The sequence below is a fragment of the Typopeltis vanoorti genome, chromosome 2, assembly GCF_054136105.1.
Source record: "Typopeltis vanoorti isolate ZY-2024b chromosome 2, IOZ_Tvanoo_1.0, whole genome shotgun sequence".
Taxonomy (NCBI): domain Eukaryota; kingdom Metazoa; phylum Arthropoda; class Arachnida; order Uropygi; family Thelyphonidae; genus Typopeltis; species Typopeltis vanoorti.
The window spans coordinates 65,652,493-65,674,332 of record NC_143550.1 but is presented as its reverse complement, the minus strand read 5'-3'; the positions used below and the strand labels follow the sequence as shown (position 1 = coordinate 65,674,332).

Below are 21,840 nucleotides of genomic sequence, written 5' to 3'. Positions count from 1 at the left end.
TTTTCAACGTAAGGTAGGACTTTTTTTTTGTGCGATTTTTTATATGCAATTTTCTGTGGAACATATCTACTGCATAAAAAGAGACCCGGGTATACGTCCTAAAAATACTTCAGGTGCAAACTTTGTTTGCTTACACTTGATGTGTTCCATTTCCCCACCCCATGATCTTACATCCCTTTCAACTTACAGATTACAGTAATGCAATCACTATTCCCTATTCTGAACACATAATATTCAACATAGGGAAGAGTGACTATAAAATATATAGAACAAAAATAACCTTTACTGCTTAAAAGTGCCATATGAAGCTGTCTGCCCTGATCTACTCTACTAAATATCAAAATCCAGGTGTATGTAAGTTTCCTTGCAGGAATGAGGAACTTTGTATATGAAGTTCCTCATTCTTGCAACTTGCCATATTATGGACAACTAGAAGATTTACCAAGCTCTGTCTTGAAGAATATAAATATATTCAACATCACAATTATGATCAGTCAGCTCAAGCTGACCATGCTTGGTCAGCTTGAGCTGACTAATAAAACTTAGGCATTCTTATTTTCCTGAATTTTCATAAACTTTTTTATGCGATTTTAGGTTTATTTTAATTCGTTGCTTCGGTTTTATGCGGTTTTAGAAAATTATGGAATGTATCCCTGATTTTTCAACGTAAGGTAGGACTTTTTTTTTGTGCGATTTTTTATATGCAATTTTCTGTGGAACATATCTACTGCATAAAAAGAGACCCGGGTATACGTCCTAAAAATACTTCAGGTGCAAACTTTGTTTGCTTACACTTGATGTGTTCCATTTCCCCACCCCATGATCTTACATCCCTTTCAACTTACAGATTACAGTAATGCAATCACTATTCCCTATTCTGAACACATAATATTCAACATAGGGAAGAGTGACTATAAAATATATAGAACAAAAATAACCTTTACTGCTTAAAAGTGCCATATGAAGCTGTCTGCCCTGATCTACTCTACTAAATATCAAAATCCAGGTGTATGTAAGTTTCCTTGCAGGAATGAGGAACTTTGTATATGAAGTTCCTCATTCTTGCAACTTGCCATATTATGGACAACTAGAAGATTTACCAAGCTCTGTCTTGAAGAATATAAATATATTCAACATCACAATTATGATCAGTCAGCTCAAGCTGACCATGCTTTGGATGCCCTACGCAGAATCATATGGAAAAAACTACTATGCTTCATAGGTAAACACAAATATGAAAGCCTTCCTGGAATTAATAGCAGATTAAAAAAAAAGAAAAAAAAAAGATTAACCAAACCTAAATAAATTTGGATTTATTTGGGAAACAGAAATTTTTTAGGCCTCCCCAACAGCAAAGACTATCTAAGCCACAGTGGTCACCTTCTTATAGGGCTTCAGGATTTAGTCTAATGTTTTCTGCTTAGTCTCTGTGTAGTTTGGGTGTATTGTTACAATTCATATATAGCATCTTCAATGATGTCTGCATGACAGAGGCAAAACACTGAAACTATAAAACTTCTGTTTCTTTCATTCCTTGTGTTGTCTTCATTTCATTAAATGATTCTCTGTATCTTACTGTTTTTATTATAGGTGGTCCAGAAATTATGTGTAACATTTTTTTTCTACGTTATAAATACACACATGCACACATACGCTGCTCAGAAAGAAGTCAACGGACACCAGTGTAAGGAACAAACAGCTATGGCACCCACCTTAATAAGATGTAGAACTCCTTTCACTATGATGACTGCAGCAATCTTATGGGACATACTTGGCAACGTGTACGATAGCAATCAATGAGAATTTTGGACCATTCTTCCTGTAGGCAAGTAATGAGGTTCTGGACTGTTGTGGAGATGTCCCTCGACCTCACGACTCTCAAGTTCATCCCACAGAAATTCAATAAGGGTTGAGATCTCTGTGGAGGTCAGTAAAGTATGGCGACGTTTATGTCCAAAAACCACACAGTTATAGCAGGCTTGTGATTATGACAATGTATTGTCTTGCTGAAAGAGACAATAGTCAATTCCATAGAAACACCACAAAAGTAGGAAGCTTCGCATCATCCACAATGTTCATGGCACCATAAACCAAAGTCCCAGGACAAAGCACAAAAAAATTGACCATACCATCACATCCAAATTTCATAGTTGGGGTTACACACTCTGGTAAGAGACATTGACTAGGCATTTGCAACACCCATCCATCTGCTCGGTAGAAGGTATAACATGATTTTTCACTTCATAATGCAGCTTACAAAGCTTACAAATCCCACTATACATGCTCTTTGTATCACTGAAGATGATGCTGCATGTTGGTTCAGGTAATGTGAGGCTTGCATATTGCAGTCCTACCTGGAAACCCATGTTATGAGTCTTGGTTCTGAATGTTTTTGTGCAGATTCATGATCCACTCAATACCCAGAACTTCACATTCATAGGCTGACAAATGGCAGCTTTTATATATTATCCTTCATAGCACACCCCCCCCCCCCATACAATTGTGTTCGGCAAGTGTGGTGGGTCATTCACTGCAGGTAGCGCTTGCAGCTAACTTTCTGCACTTCCATTTCAGTATGGTATCACTGATTATTGACCTGGGATGGTCCAATTTATCAACAATTTGCCAAACAGATAGGCCAGCAACTTGGCATACTATCACAATGCTTCTTTCAAATTCCATCAGTTCCCTTCTCACAGCCATCTCACCCACACACAGTTACACCGACTTGGGAGCAGTGGCAGCCAGTGAAAATTTTAAGTGGGGGTACTGCATATACAAAATAAGAAAATATTGGTGCATGATCATAGTGAGGGTGAAATATTTTTAATAAAGAAATTTTTAATATGTAAATTTATTTATTAATAAATTGGTTACTGATTCGTTTTTTCCTAATCAGTAATCAATTTATTACTAAATAAATTTACATATTAAAAATTGCTTTATTAAAAATATTTCACCCTCACCACAAACATGCACCAATAATAAAAGTTTCTTATCTCACAGAAACAATGAGTGCAAGCATACAATTTATCTGAAGTGACACTGCTCGTTGAGCAGTGTCGGATTCACTTGTTACGTACGGTGACAAGTATAAACGAATATCGGCGAGTCTAGCTGCAATTGGCCAAACGTGATAATTCCCACACTGCATTAGATCACAGTGCGTTTGTTTTGTAATCTAAAGCATTAATCGAACAATTCCAATTATTAACTATTCAATCAATGTCGAAACATAAGCTGTAACCTTTAACATGTTGTATTGCATTTATATAATGCTGTAAGCATTGTTATTATTTATAAACACAAACAAAATTTAATTTTTTCATTTTTTCCTTGGAGTGCTGCAGTGTCACAGTGCTTATGTACAAGCCGCATTGCTTGGCAACCCACTGACTTCTTTCCAAGCAGTGTATATACAGATATATGAACATACAGATACAAGGAAATTTACATTGATATAACGTTATATAATCAAATATTGCAAACTATCCTCATGTTGAAATATTTGGTTGTATATATATATATATATATATATATCTGAGAAGAGACCTCCACATAGCCTTTAAAAGGAATGCAGAGAACCGACCAGGGCTTCTGACCTAATGTCCAATCCTCACCTTCTCGGATGGGCTGGCAATTTGGGATTTAGTCGACCAAACCAAAATATAGAATGATGGTACAACATGACAAAATTTCATGCCGGCTGGGGCGTCGCCCGGTTAAACAAGGCCCCTGTTGTTTTTGCCAGGGAACCAGGGCGAACAGTGAAAAGTCAGCTACTGGAACAAATCTAAAAATAAACCCCAACTCAACATACCAATCTTTAACTCAACCAGAGTTAAAGATCGGTACTATCAACGTAAGAAGCCTGAATGGCAAAGAAATGGAGCTAGCTGAGGAATTAGATAAGTACCAGATCGACATAATAGGGGTGACTGAAACAAAAAAGACCAAAACTGGCGAGATCTTTCTGAGCAATAAATACAAAATGTTATATTCGGGCAATGACAATCAAGGAAAAGAAGGAGTAGCCATAGTATTCAACACTAAATACGAGGCTAATCTTCTTGAATGGCAGTCAGTCTCAAGTAGAGTGATGTGGACAAATATGAGAATGGGGAACTGGACAATGAGACTTATTTGTGCCTATGGTCCCACAGAAGGTTCTACTAAGGTAGAAGTGGGGGAATTTTTTGAGGCTTTAGAAAAAGCAACTGACACAATGAAAAAGGAAAAGTTGGTCCTTGTTGGGGATCTAAATAGCACAGTAGGAAATGATTGTGAGACATACAGAAATATTTTGGGAAAATTTAGAGAAAAGAGCAAAGCTAATAATAATGGCAAATATCTGTTGGATTTCTGCTCAGGACATGGACTGGTTATTGCTAACACCATGTTCCAACATAAAAATGTGCACAAATTTACATGGAGAGAAGAGGCTAGGAATAAGAAAAGTCTCATTGACTATGTTATTGTTGATAGTGATGTTTTCTCCCTGGTGCAGGAAACCAGAGTGTACAGAGGATTTGAAATTGGAAGTGATCACTATTTAGTCTTGAGCAGGATAAAATTGAATCTCATATTGAAAAGAATAACATGTAAGAAAGTTTTAAAGAGAATAAAAGTTTAGCAGCTCTCAGATGTGAACTGTAGACTAAAATACACAAAGATTATTCAAGAAAAAATGAAAGAGTTTGAGAATAGGAACCAAACTTTAGAGATTCAGTGGCAAGCCTTGAAGAAAACCCTGATTGATTCAGCTAGAGAGGCATGTGGTGAGGTTGTCTGCAATGATAGAAAAATCAGAACTCCATGGTGGACACAGGAAGTTAAAGAGGCAGTGAAGGAAAAGAAGAAAGCATATCAAAATTCCTGTCAAATAAGTCAGCTTGTGCTCTTAGAGAATATAGAGACAAATGCAAGAATGCTAAACACAGTGTAAAACTAGCTAAACAAAAGTCATGGGAGGACTTTGGCAAGAATATAGAAAATAAATATCAAGAAGGGGGGGGGGGGGGCAAAATATTCTGGAGGTTGTTGAACAAGCTTAAGAATGGAGGAAAGAGTGCTGTAAAAGGAATTAGAGATGACAAAGGTGACATGAAAACACGAGAAAAAGATATCCTTGAAGTATGGAGTAATTACTTTGAAAAACTGCTAAATGAAACATGCAGTGATGACAGCACAGTGGTAAAAAACACTGACCAGGCATGCAGTCAGGAATACATATCCATACTTGAAGTAGAAAAAGCCATCAAAGGCTTGAAATGTGGAAAGGCAGCAGGAGTAGATGATATTCGACCAGAAATGCTGAAGTATGGTCGTATAAGAGTCTTACAGTGGCTGCACTGCATAGTTCAGAAAGCCTGGACAGAGGTACGAATTCCCGATGATTGGAGTAGAGCTCTCATAGTACACATATATAAAAAGTGAAATAAAACTGAATGTGAGAATTACAGAGGTATTTCCCTACTGAGTGTTCCTGGCAAGATCTATGCAAGTATACTTGAGAAACAGATGAGAAGGATTGTGGAAGAAAAGCTTGATGAAGAACAAGCTGGATTCAGGCCAAATAGAGGCTGTCAGGATCAGATCTTCACTTTATGACAAATAGTCGAGAAAGCATGGGAATATAACAAAGATCTGTATTTAAGTTTTGTCGATCTGGAAAAGGCATATGACAAGGTGCCAAGAGAGAAGCTATTCAATATGCTGCAGTTATATGGTGTCAATGGGGCATTATATCAAGAAATACTTAGTCTTTATTTGAGTTGTAAGTCAGCAGTTAGAATTGAAGGAAGTACAGGAAGATGGTTTAATGTTAAATCTGGTGTGAGACAAGGATGTACATTATCCCCTCTGTTATTCATTATCTATATGGATCACATTATGAAGGAAAGTGGTATTAAACATGATATCAAAATTGGAGATGTTAATGTCAGCTCTTTGCTTTATGCAAATGATGTTATACTTCTAAATAAATCTGCTACAAGTCTGCAAGATTCTCTGACTAAATTGAATAGCTGTTGTAGTAGATATGGTATGAAGGTCAGCAATAAAAAGACAAAGACAATGAAAATAGGCAGAATCATTGAAAATGTCAACTGTGTTGTGAATGGAGAACCTGTGGAACAAGTAAAACATTTCAGGTATTTAGGCACGATTTTTAGTGAAGATGGTAAATTAAATATAGAAATAGACAACAGAATCAGCAAAGCTTGTATGGTGGGAAGTCAATTGAATAAATTCATATGGAATAAGAGAAAAATTAGTCAGAACACTAAATTAACTGTATACAAAACAGTGTTCAAACCAGTTTTAACTTATGAATGTGAGAGCTGGGTCAGAAGTAAAACACTTGACCACAGACTAGAGACCACAGATATGAGAGTCCTGAGAAAGATTATAGGTGTGAACAGATGGCATCAATGCCAATATCATATTAAAATCGAGGATATTAGGAAAGAACTTGACATTGTCAGCATCCAGGAATGCGTTAGCAGAGCTAATCTCAGGTGGTATGGTCACTTAAACAGAATGGGCGAGGAAAGATTAGCAAAACAAGTGTTCTCTGCCAGATTGGCAGCAAAACAACCCAGAGGAAGACCAAGATATAGGCGGATTGATGCGGTACAAAGTGCTTTAGACGATAGAAATATAAGATCTGATAATGTTGGAGTCTTGACAAGTAACAGACTGATTTGGAGGAAAATTGTAGATAGGAAATTAATAATGATGTAATTTTTTTCATGTAGTACTATCATATCCTGTACACCCCTTGAGGGTACATGGCAGGAATTTGATGATGATGATGATATATATACACACCTTATTAACTCTGTATCTACATGTTTTCACATATTGTTTTTCTATGTCACAAATGCTTTAAACTCATTTTTCTACATATACTTTTTTGCACATTTCTTAAACATATTCTTTTGCATATTCTTTAGACATTCCAAATACTGAACAATTATGAATTCAGTTTCAGTTAAATGAAACTTTACTTACTATCAAAGTAACTTTATTCTAAAATGTTTGCAAGAAAGATTTTTGTTCCCATGAAAGGTAGACAAATTATTTTGCTATGCTGGTCACTCTTGATTTTTAATGTAATGCAATGCATACTAAAACTATATAAAAAAACACATACCTTAAAATGAAATTTACAATACACAGCCTCATTCTTAGCATTGACTAACTTGTATGTATGTGAGCCATAGCCATTCATGTGTCTGAATCCATCTGGAATACCTCTGTCTGAGAACAAGAATGATACCTGATGAGTTGATTCTGGACGAAGAGTGATGAAATCCCAGAACATATCGGGATCCTATTTATATGAAAATAATGAACAAACAATGATTTTTTTTTTCATCTCCTTACTACATTTGTTACACAATGTAATATTTAGTGATTTCATTTAAATTAATGATCAAGATGTTCACAGCCTCCCCCCCCCCCAAAAAAAAACAGATTCACTATGATTTTGATAATATATCACACAGCATGTTTGTTTATGGCTTTGCTACAACAGGTTGGACTAGATTTCATTTAATTTTCAATTTTCCCTTAAAACTTCTTTGAATAACCATTCCACAAGTATAATGAATTAGCACATCTGGAGCAGCACCAGTAACAACAACACTCTTGGGTTGGAAAGATCTGACTTTAAAATACCACCAGGACATGAACATTCATATGGGTTGTTCAAATGAGAGTTAAGTACATTCTCATACAGAAGCAGCAGAGTCTCAGCAAAACATACTTGCCCAGAGATGGCACTGTTGTGTCAGGTCTTGTGAGCTCTCATATATGACTAATATAATAAACAGTGAGTACACACACACACACACAACCAACTGACTATGAAGACTGGATTAGCTACTATCATAATTTCCAATCTGCAGAATATTTTTTACATTGTCTTTTGTAGTTAATGGGGAAGAAAAGTTAAAAGGGACTGAGTGAGATGAAAGGTTCATAAATATATTACACACACACACACACACACACACACACACACACACACACACACACACACACACACACAGAGGGAATACAATCTGTCTACATGTGGCCTCAACAGAGACTCCATGCACACCACCCTAATACATGGAACCTGATCTAGATACAATCCTGCAGAGCAAGCAGCAGCAGGATTATGTGGTAATGTGTATTTGGCAAGTCCAAAAAGGCTGTTATCTCTGCTGCATATAAGAAGGGATGGCAAGCCAGAAATCTCACTCTAGAGGCCAAATATAGCAGCAGTTACTTCAGGTCTCTAATAAACAAGGTTTCTGTTGTTTTCACTGGCTGAAGAAAGTACTTACTGCCTAGTATACCAGTGAAGTATTTTTGTAACAAGGATTATAAGCAATAGAGTTCATGTACTGTATACAACACAAAATTTAAATTTTATGACAGCATGTAACGAATCTTTGTTAAGTTATGCTAAAACATAACCTTGGCTAAATATGTTAGATGGGGAAAAAAATAAGGATATTTGTAAAATGATCAGCAGCCATAATTTAAGTTCTTGCACCTTTTACTATACGTCATCTTATTTATATATGAAGCAAGAAATAAAAACAGAAATATGCATTCAACAACTCATAAAAATAGTCTATGAATTGAAGTAGAGTCAAGTTGCACTTATTATGCACTAGCTAGTAAATATCAGATGATGCACGAGTCTTATCTCCAAAAAGAATTTTGTTTACATAATGACATACTGTTTTCTTGACTTTCCTTTTCCTTTGTGTCCATTAGTTGGTCAGCAGAGAGAAAAAGAAAGCACCAAAGATAGGTGAGGATGGATGTCTGTATTGATGTCCATGTGACCTCCATAAAATTTTCTGAATTGTTTCTAATAGAAAGAATTCAGAGGTGTTTACTAATTTCTTCAAGAGTGAAGCAGGAACTGATCTTGCCACATATATCTGAATACTGATCAAAGGCATACTATCCCAAAATTATAGATTATATTAACTGTGTATTGAACAATGATGTTCCATGTCAGGGAACCATATGGCCTGACTGGTGGTTATGTAGAGATGAATTTTGGGGTTTGTCATGATGAGTTTGATTTCCAAATATTAACTTTTATGGAAATGAAATTTGCATCTTCTTTTCACTATGTCAGAGTACTGATGTAGATCAAGGTACTCTAAATCTTTTACTTCTTTAACGGGTTCATTGCCAATCATGCAATATCACGCAATGCGAATTCTCACCAAACGGCCGATCACGCGTTATTGCATGGACGTCGCTACCTAAATAAAAAAAATAAAAAACATTTGGCCAGCACACGAAATTCCAATTTTCAGCTTGGCAATGAACGATATCGCGCGATCATGCGATGCGAGTTCTCACCAAACAGCCGATCACGGGTTATCGCGTGGACGTCGCTAACTAAATAAAAAAATAAAAAAAATTTGGCCACCACACGAAATTCCAATTTTCAGCTTGGCAATTAAAGTGTTAAGAGTGTGGTCATTTAGCTAAATAGTTCTATTTAATTCATTTTTTAGGACTTCAGTTTTACTGCTGTTCACTGCCAAGCCAATCAATACTGCATTTTTACAGAGATTGTCTAAGTGGTTATGGGCAGTCTGAATGTTAGTCAATTAGCGTGTCATCGTCTGCAAAGCAGGCTGTGTGGGTTTGGCATGTCAAACCTTCAAGATTTATTTCCAGTTAATGGTAATAATAAAAAGATTTGGCACAAAGAATTTCAATTAACCATTGCACTTGAATGGCAATACTGGTATGAGTCTGCTACAGCTTTAATTATTTTCCAGGCTATTCATAGAACTGAGAATTTTGAACGTCCTCTGTGCATAGAATGAATCAAAGACTAGAAATCTAAAATTAAAGGTAAGATTTTATATTTTACTCCTTCTAAGAAGACAGTGGATTTGTTAGGCATTTCTGTTAATCAAGAAATTGACTTGATTTTTCAAAAGAAGAGAATGTTTTACATATGCCCCAATTCAGTGCAGAAATAGTTTAGGAGTAAAATATTTTATTGTGGAATGATGCAGTGTGATTGCCTTGTAATTTCTGGGTTAGTTAGATTGCCTTTCTTGGGTACTAGTAATATTAGGCTTTCCTTCCACTGGGATGAAATGTTAGACCTGAATTGCAGATAATTAGTAATTGTTTCCAAAGCTCCTTTCTTCCATGTTTAATAGCCTCTGCTGTTATACCATCTTACCCAGGTGCTTTCTCATTCTTTTGAGTTTTTATTTAATGTGCAGTTTCAATTTTTTTTTTTTTTTACTGTAAAATTGTTACACATAATGGAAAATCATTTTGGATTATTATTTTTATCAAAGCATTTGTAGCAAATTCATAGATGAATAATTCAACAGTTTCTCAAATATTTCTTCCTAAGAGTTCAGTTGAGTATCTTGTCATTTTTATCTTTGATTCTAACTCTTTTGGTGCATAAGGAATAATTATGTTAAGGCACCCCCACCATCTGGCAGAAACTCCAGGTGACTTGTAGTGAACCAATTGTGTGATCGTGAGCTTGCAGCTGTCATTGTTTTAATACTGATTTAACAATATTTTGATAATTACCGATTGGTATCCTTGTGTATGACTATGTGGTTGAGCATGTTTATTGTTTTTGATATATTTATACTCTGTATGATAGATAAATTGTGTTATTCGTGGCTGATGCGAACAAGCAACAATGGCAGCCAAGACATTATGTAGGGGGTTTGACGTGTATGTAATGGAGAATGGCAGGAGAGAGAGAGAGAGTGTGTCATAGATATTATACAAGCTAGAAATGCAAGACTTGTTAGAAGTGAGAAAATGAAGTAGCAGAAGTTAGTGCTGAAAGCAGTGAAACTGAATGAAGAATTCTGGGTTTAAACGATGGTGTAAGAAATGTGAAAGAGTATAAATGAGGTGTTCGAAAATAGCAGTAAGATAGTGTATGCAAAAAGTTAAACTGACTGTCTGAAAGATAACAAGCATGATAGGTAGTGAGGATGAAAGTGCAATTGACCTGATAGAGATAGCAAAGAGCAGCAAGAAAATAACTCAGAATATGAAAACAGAGTTGACAAAGATGACAAAATTGTAGAATGAAATGAAAAGATTAACAGGTATGCACAGAAGGGAAAGGAAGGCTGGAATAAAAGATAGTATGTAAGAGGAGTCCAATGATTAGGGAGTGACCATGTATGAGAATTCAATTGTTAGAGGTGTGGTAAATGAGAAGGTTTGCTTTCAGGTTTCAGACTAAGTGGAGTAATTGAAGCATTAAATATGAGGAAGAACCGAGCAAGAGAGTTAGTGGTAGTAGTAGGCACAAATGATCTGGATGACAAGGAGAATGCAAAGGTGGATATAAAGAGGTTGTTCAGGAGAGTAAAAGATGACAGTGTGGTAGGAAAGGTAGCTAGCATGTTGCCCAGATATGATAATGAGATTAGATGGTGAGTGAGGATTATGAATGGGATGCTAGCTAAGATGTGCGAAGAAAAAGGAATTCATTTTGCGAATGTGAGGGATGAATTTAAGGGATGGATGGAGCAGTATAAAAGATGAACTGCATTTGAATGGATTTGGTGTGAGCCAACTGGGGAAACTGTTGCTGCAAGAGAGTGATGACTGAAGTAAATGGAAGACCTGAGGAAGTGAGAGGTAACATTGAACAGCAGGTAAGCAGAGTAGGTGAGCTTGTAAATGCAGAGGTGAGTGGAATGAGTGAAGAGAATGAGAAAGAAGGAACACAAGACAAACAGGGAAATGGGGGAGGTCAGGGTGGACAGAGAGAGAGAGAGACACTGCATGACAAGAGTAGATGGATACAGGAGCAGAGGTATGAGTTTACAACACAGGATTCGGATTACCAGGGATGTGAGGAGAGACAAACAAGTCTGAGGAGGGGTGTAAGATCAGTGATGACAGAGATGAGCAGCCAAGGGGGGAAAGGAGGAAATAGAGGAGTCAAATATGAGGAGTAGTGTTGGGGAGGCTTATTATAGAACCAGAAATAAGCCAGTATGTATGTTTACAAATGCCAGAAATATTCAAAATAAAGGAAATGAAATTTGTAGCATTAATAGAGTATATTCGCCCAAAAATTATGGGAATAAGTGAGACATGGTTAAATGACATTCTGACAGGAAAAGAGATAGATGGAGATTTTTCGAGAGATAGGCAAGATAGAAGGGTGGAGGCGAGAGAACTGCTGTTGATTGTAGCAGAGGAATTTCCAACTAAGGTGGAAATGAAAGGAGCAAATAGTGGCAATGGTTTTCAAGTAGTATGGAGTGAGGTGGAGGTGAAGAGAATGAAATATCTAGTTGGGTATTGCTACAGACCTGGTAATGTGGAGGGCAGTGAGAAGGAAATGTATAGGCAAATCAGTCTAGCTACTAAGAAAAGGGTGTTCATTATGGTTAATTTTAATTATGGTAATACAGACTGGAATGAAGAGAGAAAGCATCTGGAAGCAAAGAGAATGAATTTCTCAAGTTTCTGAGAGACAACTACCTTAGGTAGCACATAACACATAGTACTAGTGCAGTGGTGGTGAACCTTTTTATGTGTGTGTGCCAAAAATTTACAAATAATATTTATCGAGTTGCTGGCATGCTGGGCAGTTTTTAATAGGGGAAAAAAATTAAGATAAAATTAATTATTGCAGAATTTTATTGAAACAAGTTTAAAAATTAACGTAGAATTTCATAAAGAAGAACTCATCACTTGACATATACATTGTCATATACAAATCAATATCAATTATTTATTAATGAGATTTTTGCCTGTTGTACATTGGATACCAAATATTGCTTTATATGAAGGTTCATATTTTGTTACTTTTAGTAACAGACACGCTGAACTAGATTCATCATTATTCTATTTCTTAAACTGTCTTTTATAAAATTCATTTTGGAAAATAATGACTCACAAGCATATAGGAGAAAATTGATAATATAGCAGTCGCTAGTTTTTTAAACAACTAAAAGGTTTCGAGAATGGCATTCTGAGGTCTCATTTTTTCCTCCTCTGCATTTTTTTAGTTACGCCCGATAATCGATCATTTTCAATTATTTCCAAGTCACTTCTCAAATTGACAATCTTTTGTTTCCATACAGAAATGGACTGAAAATCGATTAACTGCATTTCTATATCTTCCAAATTCAGGCACTCAAAAATCTCCAAATTGAGTTCATCCGCTGATATTGTGTCTGTCTGGATGTAAAATTTTGATGTTTCTGCAAATTGCCTGAACTGCGTAAATCTTGAAGAAAATTCATTGATTATCAACTGAATAACTGCAGAAAACTCTGTCAATTTAACTTGATCTGTTTTTTTTTTTTTTTCCAAGAGACTCTAGATCTGCATCAGTAAAATCAGTAAAGAAAACATTAATTTCGAAAGCCATTCAAAGTCCATTATAATTGATTATATTTTTCAATGATTTTTCTTATTATGCAAAAAAGTCTAACTTCATCTAAACACTCAACAAATCTTTGAAGAACTTTTCCATAACTTAACCATTAGACATTGTTGTACATAAATAAGTAAACCATTGTACACTGAGTTTACCTCATTTAATAATTCTAGAAATTTTCGTTTATTTAAAGCGGATGTAGATACAAAATTGACAAATTTTGTTACAAGGCTCATAATATCTTTCAGTGGCTTGACACCAGCCTTTGTGCATAAAATCTGCTGATGTATAATACAATGAAAACCCAGAACTGAATGTCCAATACATTCAGTAAATAAAGTGACAAAACCATTTTCCTCTCCAGTCATACTACGAGCACTATCAGTAGTTACTGATACAATTTTGGAAAGATCTATTTCTCTTTCAGCAAGGGCATTTACAACTGTGTTGCAGATATCTATTCCTTTTGTTGCTGCTAATGATGTTAAACTGATCAATTCTTCTTTGATATTATTCCTAACACAATAACGAATAAAAATTGCTAAACAAGCTGATCAAGTTATGTCAGTACTCTCATCAAGACAAAGAGAAATTAAACCAGAAGATTTTATATATTTTTTTGCTGATGAGTTATATTTTTAGCTATTTTCCATCTTTCACCATGTTTCTAGCCAAAAGGCATATCTTTTATTTTTTGAATAATTTTTTCCTTGTTTCATAAATCATAAAGGGCAGAAACGTCAAAGCTGACTAATAAATCATCTTTCTTGAGTCGAGTGTTATGTTTTTAATTTTGTTTAAGAAGTGTTGTGTGTTCTTTATATGGGAGGGGGAATAACATACCAACTCCTTGAGTGTTGACGCTAATTTCTTGGCTAGGTGATAATTAAGGCTGTGTATTCCCTCAACTATTGGCCAAAACGAAACATTATGTTTATGTACCCTGAGGAACACCACATATTCTGGGAGAATGGGCATAATGGGGTATTAGTTTTTTAACAGCATCTGATGGCCAAAAAGTGACAGACTTAAGTAATTTCACAGTTTTTTTCCTTTAAGTTAGTTGGATGATAGTTCACAAGTAGATAGGTGTTGTTATCGGAGACTAGTTGATTCATCTGATGAATGTAAGTTAATCTGTTAAGGATGACCATGGCATTACTTTGTCTGATTTTGTTATAATTATATCTTGATTAGCTTTTAATAACTTGATTGCTGCTAGTTCTGTTTTTGTAAGATTGCTACACATGGTTTTCTTTTTATTCAAAACATTGCTGGTTTCAAAACGAATTTTATCAGCTATGTTATTTGGAAGAGATTTAATGCCTCTTTCTATGTGGTATATAACATCCGGTTTATTAACAGTTCTAGATGCTACTGCAAAGTTTAGGCCTTTATCAAGTAATGCAAGTTGACTATTATTTAAGGTGTGGATAGATAGGTCGATCACATGAACCTTGCTCCAGCTTAATTTAATTTTAACCTAATGATAATAATAACAGGACTCTAGCTTTAATATAGTATTTTATTTTTTTTTTTTTTTTTTTTACACTAGAGATTTTTTACAATAGTTTTAACTCTTGATCTAGCATACCATGTAGATTGTTGTGCAGCTTGTTTCTTTGTATGTATGTGTATACTCCATATGAACCTTAATGTGAAGGTTGAAACATCGAGTGTATATTTTGGTTCATATTAAACTAAAGTTTTACTCTAATACAGTAAGTGGTTCCATAATTTTCATAACGAACTTCAAATTCCTCTCCACCATTATGTCAAGATAATGTACATATAAACTTCAAACCAAAAGGAAAGAGAAGTACAGTTTTATTTTCTGTGATCTGTTAAATTTTGAAGAGCAGCACTAATGATATGACACTATTCTGACAGGGAGCAGCATTTATTGTATTGCATTTTTTTTTTTTTTTTTTAATAATGTCATTCCCACACACAGTAGAGCCTATAGCAAATGCTATGTGTGGACTGGGGGGCCAGGAGCAGAGTAATCTGTTGATGTTCTTAAACAGTTGGTGGTTGTGCAACAATCCTTTGGAAATACTTCAAATACTTACACATTTCATTCACTTCATTTCTGTAGAACAGAAATGTGAAGCGAATGCAAAGCAAATAGCACTGCAAAGGCTTGTCATATAAGTAGGATGAGTGAAAAGTTATATAACTCTCCATTCATCCTACATCACTATAACTTTTCCTGATTTATATAAATTAGCATGCCATTCATATAAATCAGGATAAGAAAGGAGGTGGAATAACAGAGTCCTGAAAGACACCTGCCTTAACAGGAAAATCTGAAGATAGAACACCTTCCACCATTACACATAGTAATCTATCCAAGAGAAAACTAGCAATCCAATTACAAAGGAGAAGTATGCCGGTCCATATGATGGCAATTTGTTGAGAAGCCCGAGATGCCAGACCCTATCAAATTTATACTGCTTGTGATGTAAATTACAACAAATTTAATTTTAGCATTATTTAAACTAAAAACAAACAAAAATAAGGAGAAATTAAATTTTTTATGCATGCACAAAAGGAACGTGTATTGTTTTGGTTATAGGAATTCAGTATGAACAATACTAATTTACCATTTGAAAAATTGTTTGCTTTAATGCATGTTCAAGTTTTTATTTTCTATTTCCATTAAACAGCATAATTCCCTAAAAAAGATTAAACTACACCACATTTGAATTTAAATGACTGGCTGAAAACATACTACTATAGACTTTCATTATAAGTTTACTATTAAACTTGAATTTACTTGAATGGTAAATAAAAGAATTTACTATTAAAAGATATTTAACACAGAGTCTTACCTTTAAATGAGTAACAGGATTTCGTTTTTGCGTATGAATGAAACTTGGAAACAAAAGAGGATCTCTTATAAAGAAGATTGGTGTGTTGTTACCAACCAAATCCCAATTACCATCTTCTGTATAAAATTTCATTGCAAATCCACGTGGGTCTCTTACTGTGTCTGCTGATCCACTTTCTCCTCCTTAAATATAAATAGAATATTCGAACAAAGATTTTGAATTGAGTAATTTCTTGTGTTAATACATTATCTACAACAGATGAAATTTACGCTATTTTAAAATAACATATTTCTAAACTTCTCTGGATTTAAATTATTCGTAACATTCTAGTTAATTTCGATCATCCTTATATGAGAATAGCAAGATTTACCAAAACCTTAGAGTTTTCCCTGTAAACTGAAATCCAACAAAAACACAGGAATCTGAGAGATAGAACAATGATGCCCCATGACTGAGCTACCTCTTCAGTAATTCTAAACACAGTTGAACTCAGTAAAAATTCCTAGATATAAATGTATCACTGATACACAATGTACCACTGATACAGGATATGGTATATCAAAGTTATTAGATTATATTATTCTCTCATTACATAATGTATTGGCAATATAATTATTTACATCCTAATGGTATAGTACACTATAATAAATTTAGTTTAATCCTTTATCCAAGTGTAAGCAAACAAAGTTTGCGCCTGAAGTATCTTCAGGACTGAGGCAACTCGTAGTAGAGGTGGACCAAGCTCTCATCACTCCGTCTCAGTATCTCCCATAATACAAACTTTGTTTGCTTACACTTGGATAAAGGATTAAACTAAATTTATTATAGTCTAACCAAGTGGAAAATAAACTTCAAACATCTTTCTCTAAATCCAGAGTAATTTAATGATAAGGTGGTACACTTTATGGCAACTCATATAGGTAAATATGACCTCTCCATTGCTTCTGCCTTAGTATCACCACTTCTGGGTCTGGCTCCCAATGACAAGACCTTAATAAAGGTCAAAACCGGTCTGAGTAGTAGCCCTTCTCTTAATGCATAGCATTATACATGTCTGCAAGGAGATGTGCTTTGCATTATGGGAGATACTGAGACAAGGAGTGATGAGAGCTTGCTCCACCTTTACTACGAGTTGCCTCAGTCCTGAAGATACTTCAGGTGCAAACTTGATTTATTATAGTCTAACCATGTAGAAAATAAACTTCCAACAGGTACAGTATTTTCTAGACTAGAAAACTACACATGGTTTTACCTTTTTAACAGCCTGTCTGTCAGTGTATTTTCTGTAGAAAATGCACTGAGAGATAATGTAAATAAAGCCTTATGGCTTAAATATAGTGCCTAGATCTATATATAAAAAAAAAAATTAACAAATGAAATCAATCAATATAATCATTTCAATACAAAAAAAAAAATGCAATAGAATTTATGTATAATGATATTCATTATTACAATAACTGAAAGGCAGACATTTTCTGTGGCCTAAACGGATATTAAGAAAACTGAAAGAAAAATTCAAATTATTTATACCTATTATTTAAGCTGTGATTATTGTCATACGTGGCTAATAAGAAAAGGATATAAAGGAGATAGAAAACTTATATCTGAAAGAAAAGTGTTGAAAAGATTTCAGGCTGAAAGATTTATACAATCAAAATACTGGACTGCATGAATGAATGATGACATAATGAATGGTTCCATGAAAATTCATCGAAAACCATTCATCGAAACACAGTTTAGCAAATGGCAATTCATCAGAAAAGCAGTTTATCGAATAAATAATTTGGCAAATAACAGTTCATCGCACAATAATTCATCGCAAATGCAATGGATCAAAAAAACAATTCACCAAATAATTTTTTGATGAATTCTTTTATAATTCATCGAAAGACGAATTTTCTTGAAAACTATTGTTTTAAAGCATTCATTAAGAATACCTAATGTCACCTAAGATGTAGACAACATATATAGATGATTGCTGAGACATAATTATTTCATTGTTTTTTTTGCAACATTATTCTGTAAGTATACCTGCTACTTAAATGTGTAAATAGCGATTTATCTCTAGACAAAAAAAAAAAAAGTTCGTTCTACCTAATTTTTTTCACTAAAACAATGATCAGATGGAAATCAAAACTGACAAATTTTAATATAGATCATAACTATAAAATTTTATTAAATTCAATCCAGCTAGAATGTAATTATTAATATCATTTCCAAACTTCTTTACCAAAATTTTTAATAAAAGTGATCCTATTGGAACTAAAATTGAACCACACAGACTTCTTGGACGTTGTACAAATTCCAATACATTTGCACATATTTCATTAAATCACAGTTATTGCAGTATATAATTTCAATGCATCATTATATAGTTCAAATATAGTTCAACTGCAAACTGGAAAACAGTTTGACAAATTTTGGTAAAAATTTCAAATACCAAATCAGAATAAAATTCATCCCATATAACTGGTGTGCGAGTGTGTGTGTGTGTGTGTGTCACATACTAATACTATAATTACTACTACTAATAATAATAATGGAGCCTCCATAGTTCAGTCAGTATAAAAGAAATCCTTTAGTTGGAAAGACCCAAGTTTGAATCCATGCATAAGGTGAAAAATTTATCAGTGACTAAGTTTACATTATTACCCATCTCCTATCAACAATCTTCCTCCAAATTAGTCACTTGTCAGCACTCCAATAATGTCTGATCTAATATCTCATTCTTCTTGGGCATTTCTGACTGAATCAATTCACCTAGTTCTTGGTCTTCCCCTTGAGGTCTTTTTTCTACCACACTGGCACTAAACACCTGTTATGCTAACCTTTCTTCTCCCATTCTATTTAAATAACCTTACCACCTTAGATTAGCTCTGCTCACACTTCCTTGAATGCTAACAATGTCAAGTCTCTTCCTAATATTGTCATTTTTAATATGATTTTACCATTGATGCTATCTGTTTACTCCCATAATTTTTCTCAGGACTGTCATATCTATGGTCTGATCAAATATCTGATCAAATGTTAATTTCTAACTCAATTCTCAGATCAATAACTTACAATTGTCATGTATACTGCTAGTTTAGCATTTTGGCTAATTTCTTTCTTATTTCATATAAATTTTATAAATTTCATATAAATATAAAACTAACTGCATAACATACTGTAAAAGTATAAAATATGACTTTGGGTGATTTGTGAGTTTATGCTATTACCATCCTTTGGATTAGTGTCATTGTGAAAAAGCAATTTTTTTTTTTTTTAAATAAAATAAATACATGTATATTAAAATATCTTACAGTAAATTGTTAATATACAAAGATATTATGGTATTTTAACAAATGTACAGATATTACAAACTGGCTGATGCAGTATCAACACATCATTTCAAACGATGCTTTGTGATTAAAAGTGAGAACCACAAGTGTAGAGAAAATAAAAACACAGTTTCAATGAAAGATTCTGCGACTTTTAGACATAATGAAAATCTTAATTTCATAACTTTTCTTATAATTTCACTATCAAATATAACAGCTTGCATCTACCACTGCAGTATCTGTCTGATTAATAGAGCTTGCATAGGTATTGTGGTGTAATGTCACAGCATTTAAGGATCAAGGCTGTTTATGATAAGAACAGAACAGCATAAATATCTAATCTAAAATAAAAAACATCACATAAATGTGATGTTTTTTTTTCGTTTTTTTTTTTTTTTGCAATGTACTGATAGGTTAGTCTGCCTTTTCTTTGTATTCTATACACATACATACAAGGGTGGTCTAAAAAGTTCTCAGTCTTGACCATAGATGGCAACACTATCGGCAAGATTTTTTTTGTTTCTAAGTTGGTACATCTACCATAAGAATCGATGTGAAATTGCAAGCAATTCTATCAAGTAGTTTGTTTTACAGCTGTCTGAAGCAAAAGTGTTGTCTGTATCCTTTGAAATAGATAAAATCGAGTATCGTGCGGTTATAAAATTCTTTGTAAAAGAAGATTTAACGCCAAAAGAAATTCATTCGAAGTTCATAAAAGTTTATGAGCACTCTTCTCCTTCATTTTCAACAATTAGGAAATGGGCTGCCGAGTTTAAACATGGCTGTACCAGCCTTGAAGATGATCCATGTGAAGGACGTCATCCAAAAAATAACAACACCAGAAATCATTGATCAAGTGCACGATATGGTACTGGATGACCGGCGAGTCAAAGTGCATGAAATTGCCGAGACTATAGGCATTTCAAAAGAATGTGTGGGATATATTTTACATGAAAAATTGAGCTTTGTTCAAGATGGGTGCTGCACTTGCTCACAGCTGATCAAAAATGCACTCGCATGAAAACCTCTGAACAATTCTCGGAGCGTTTTAATAAGAATTGCCGGATAGAGTGGGAGGAAGTACACTAATGTTATTAAAATTTTAAAAGACGTATGGTGAGGTTACTAAAATTTTAAATGGGGACTGGCCAGCAATGTTGGTCGATTGGTAGAGCCTCTGCTACTAATGGCTCGCAAAAAGTTAAGTAAGTTTGAGCATGGTTAGTAGCTGGAAGGGGACAACTGTTTGATGCTGTTGGCACACACTCCCTTGATGAGTCTTTGGACTCCCTGGAGGTGTCGCATGATAATAATAATAAAATTGATTTTTCTTTATTCATTTATTACTATGGATGAGACTTGGATTCACCATTACACCCCAGAATCCAAACAGCAGTCAAAACAATGGACAGAAGCTGGTTGTTCAGCACCAAAGAAGACAAAGTCGGTTCCATCAGCAGGAAAAGTCATGGCATCGGTGTTTTGGGATGCCAAAGGCATTTTATTTATTAATTATCTTGAGAAGGGTAAAACAATAACAGGGGAATATTATTTCGATCTTTTAACCAGACTAGATGAAAAAATTCGTGAGAAGAGACCCAGTTTGCAGAAGAAAAAAATCATCTTTCATCAAGACAATGCACTTGCCCACAAAGGTTTTGGCAATGGAAAAATTAAGAGATCTGCACTATGGACTGTTGGAACCCTATTTCCCAGATTTGGCTCCCTCTGACTTCTATCTCTTCCCCAAACTAAAACTCTTCCTCACTGGTCAGCGTTTTTCTTCAAATCAAGAGGTTGCAGCTGTAGAGGGGTATTTTGCAGAAAATTACTGAGAACCACTACAGGGATGGGATAATGGCGCTGGAGCATCGCTGGAATAAATGTATTCATCTTAAGGGAGATTATGTTGAAAAATAAAAATAATTTTGAAATTATAAATTTGTTTTTTCATTGTTTGTCTGAGAACTTTTCAGAACACCCTCGTAATATATGCTAAGTGTTATTTCTTTTGGTCTTTAAAGGAACAACATATCTGATCAAAACAAGGAATGAGGCACAAACATTTGATTGTTTAAAATCCAGGGTTTTGTCCATAAGTGAAAAATCTTCAATAATTAAAGAGTGTTTAATCTTACTGTGAAGCAACTAGTCATGAGTTAAGTGCTATGTCTGCTAACAACATTTGTTCGCTAGTTCTTTTTCAATCTAAATCGGTGCATTGCTGGACAAAGGACTTCCCCATTTTCTTTATTCCATT

General features: G+C 34.5%; 1 protein-coding gene across 1 annotated transcript in view; it reads right to left on the bottom strand.

Annotated features, from left to right (window-relative positions):
- Positions 1–21,840, bottom strand: part of LOC150109123 (catalase-like) — a 147,347-nt gene that overhangs the window by 84,665 nt on the left and 40,842 nt on the right. The window contains exons 4-5 of the mRNA XM_090405697.1: positions 16,261–16,442; positions 7,157–7,336 (exon numbers count right to left, since the gene is read on the bottom strand). Of these exons, the coding sequence (XP_090261823.1) occupies positions 7,157–7,336; positions 16,261–16,442 (362 nt within the window). The remainder of the gene's footprint in view (positions 1–7,156; positions 7,337–16,260; positions 16,443–21,840) is intronic.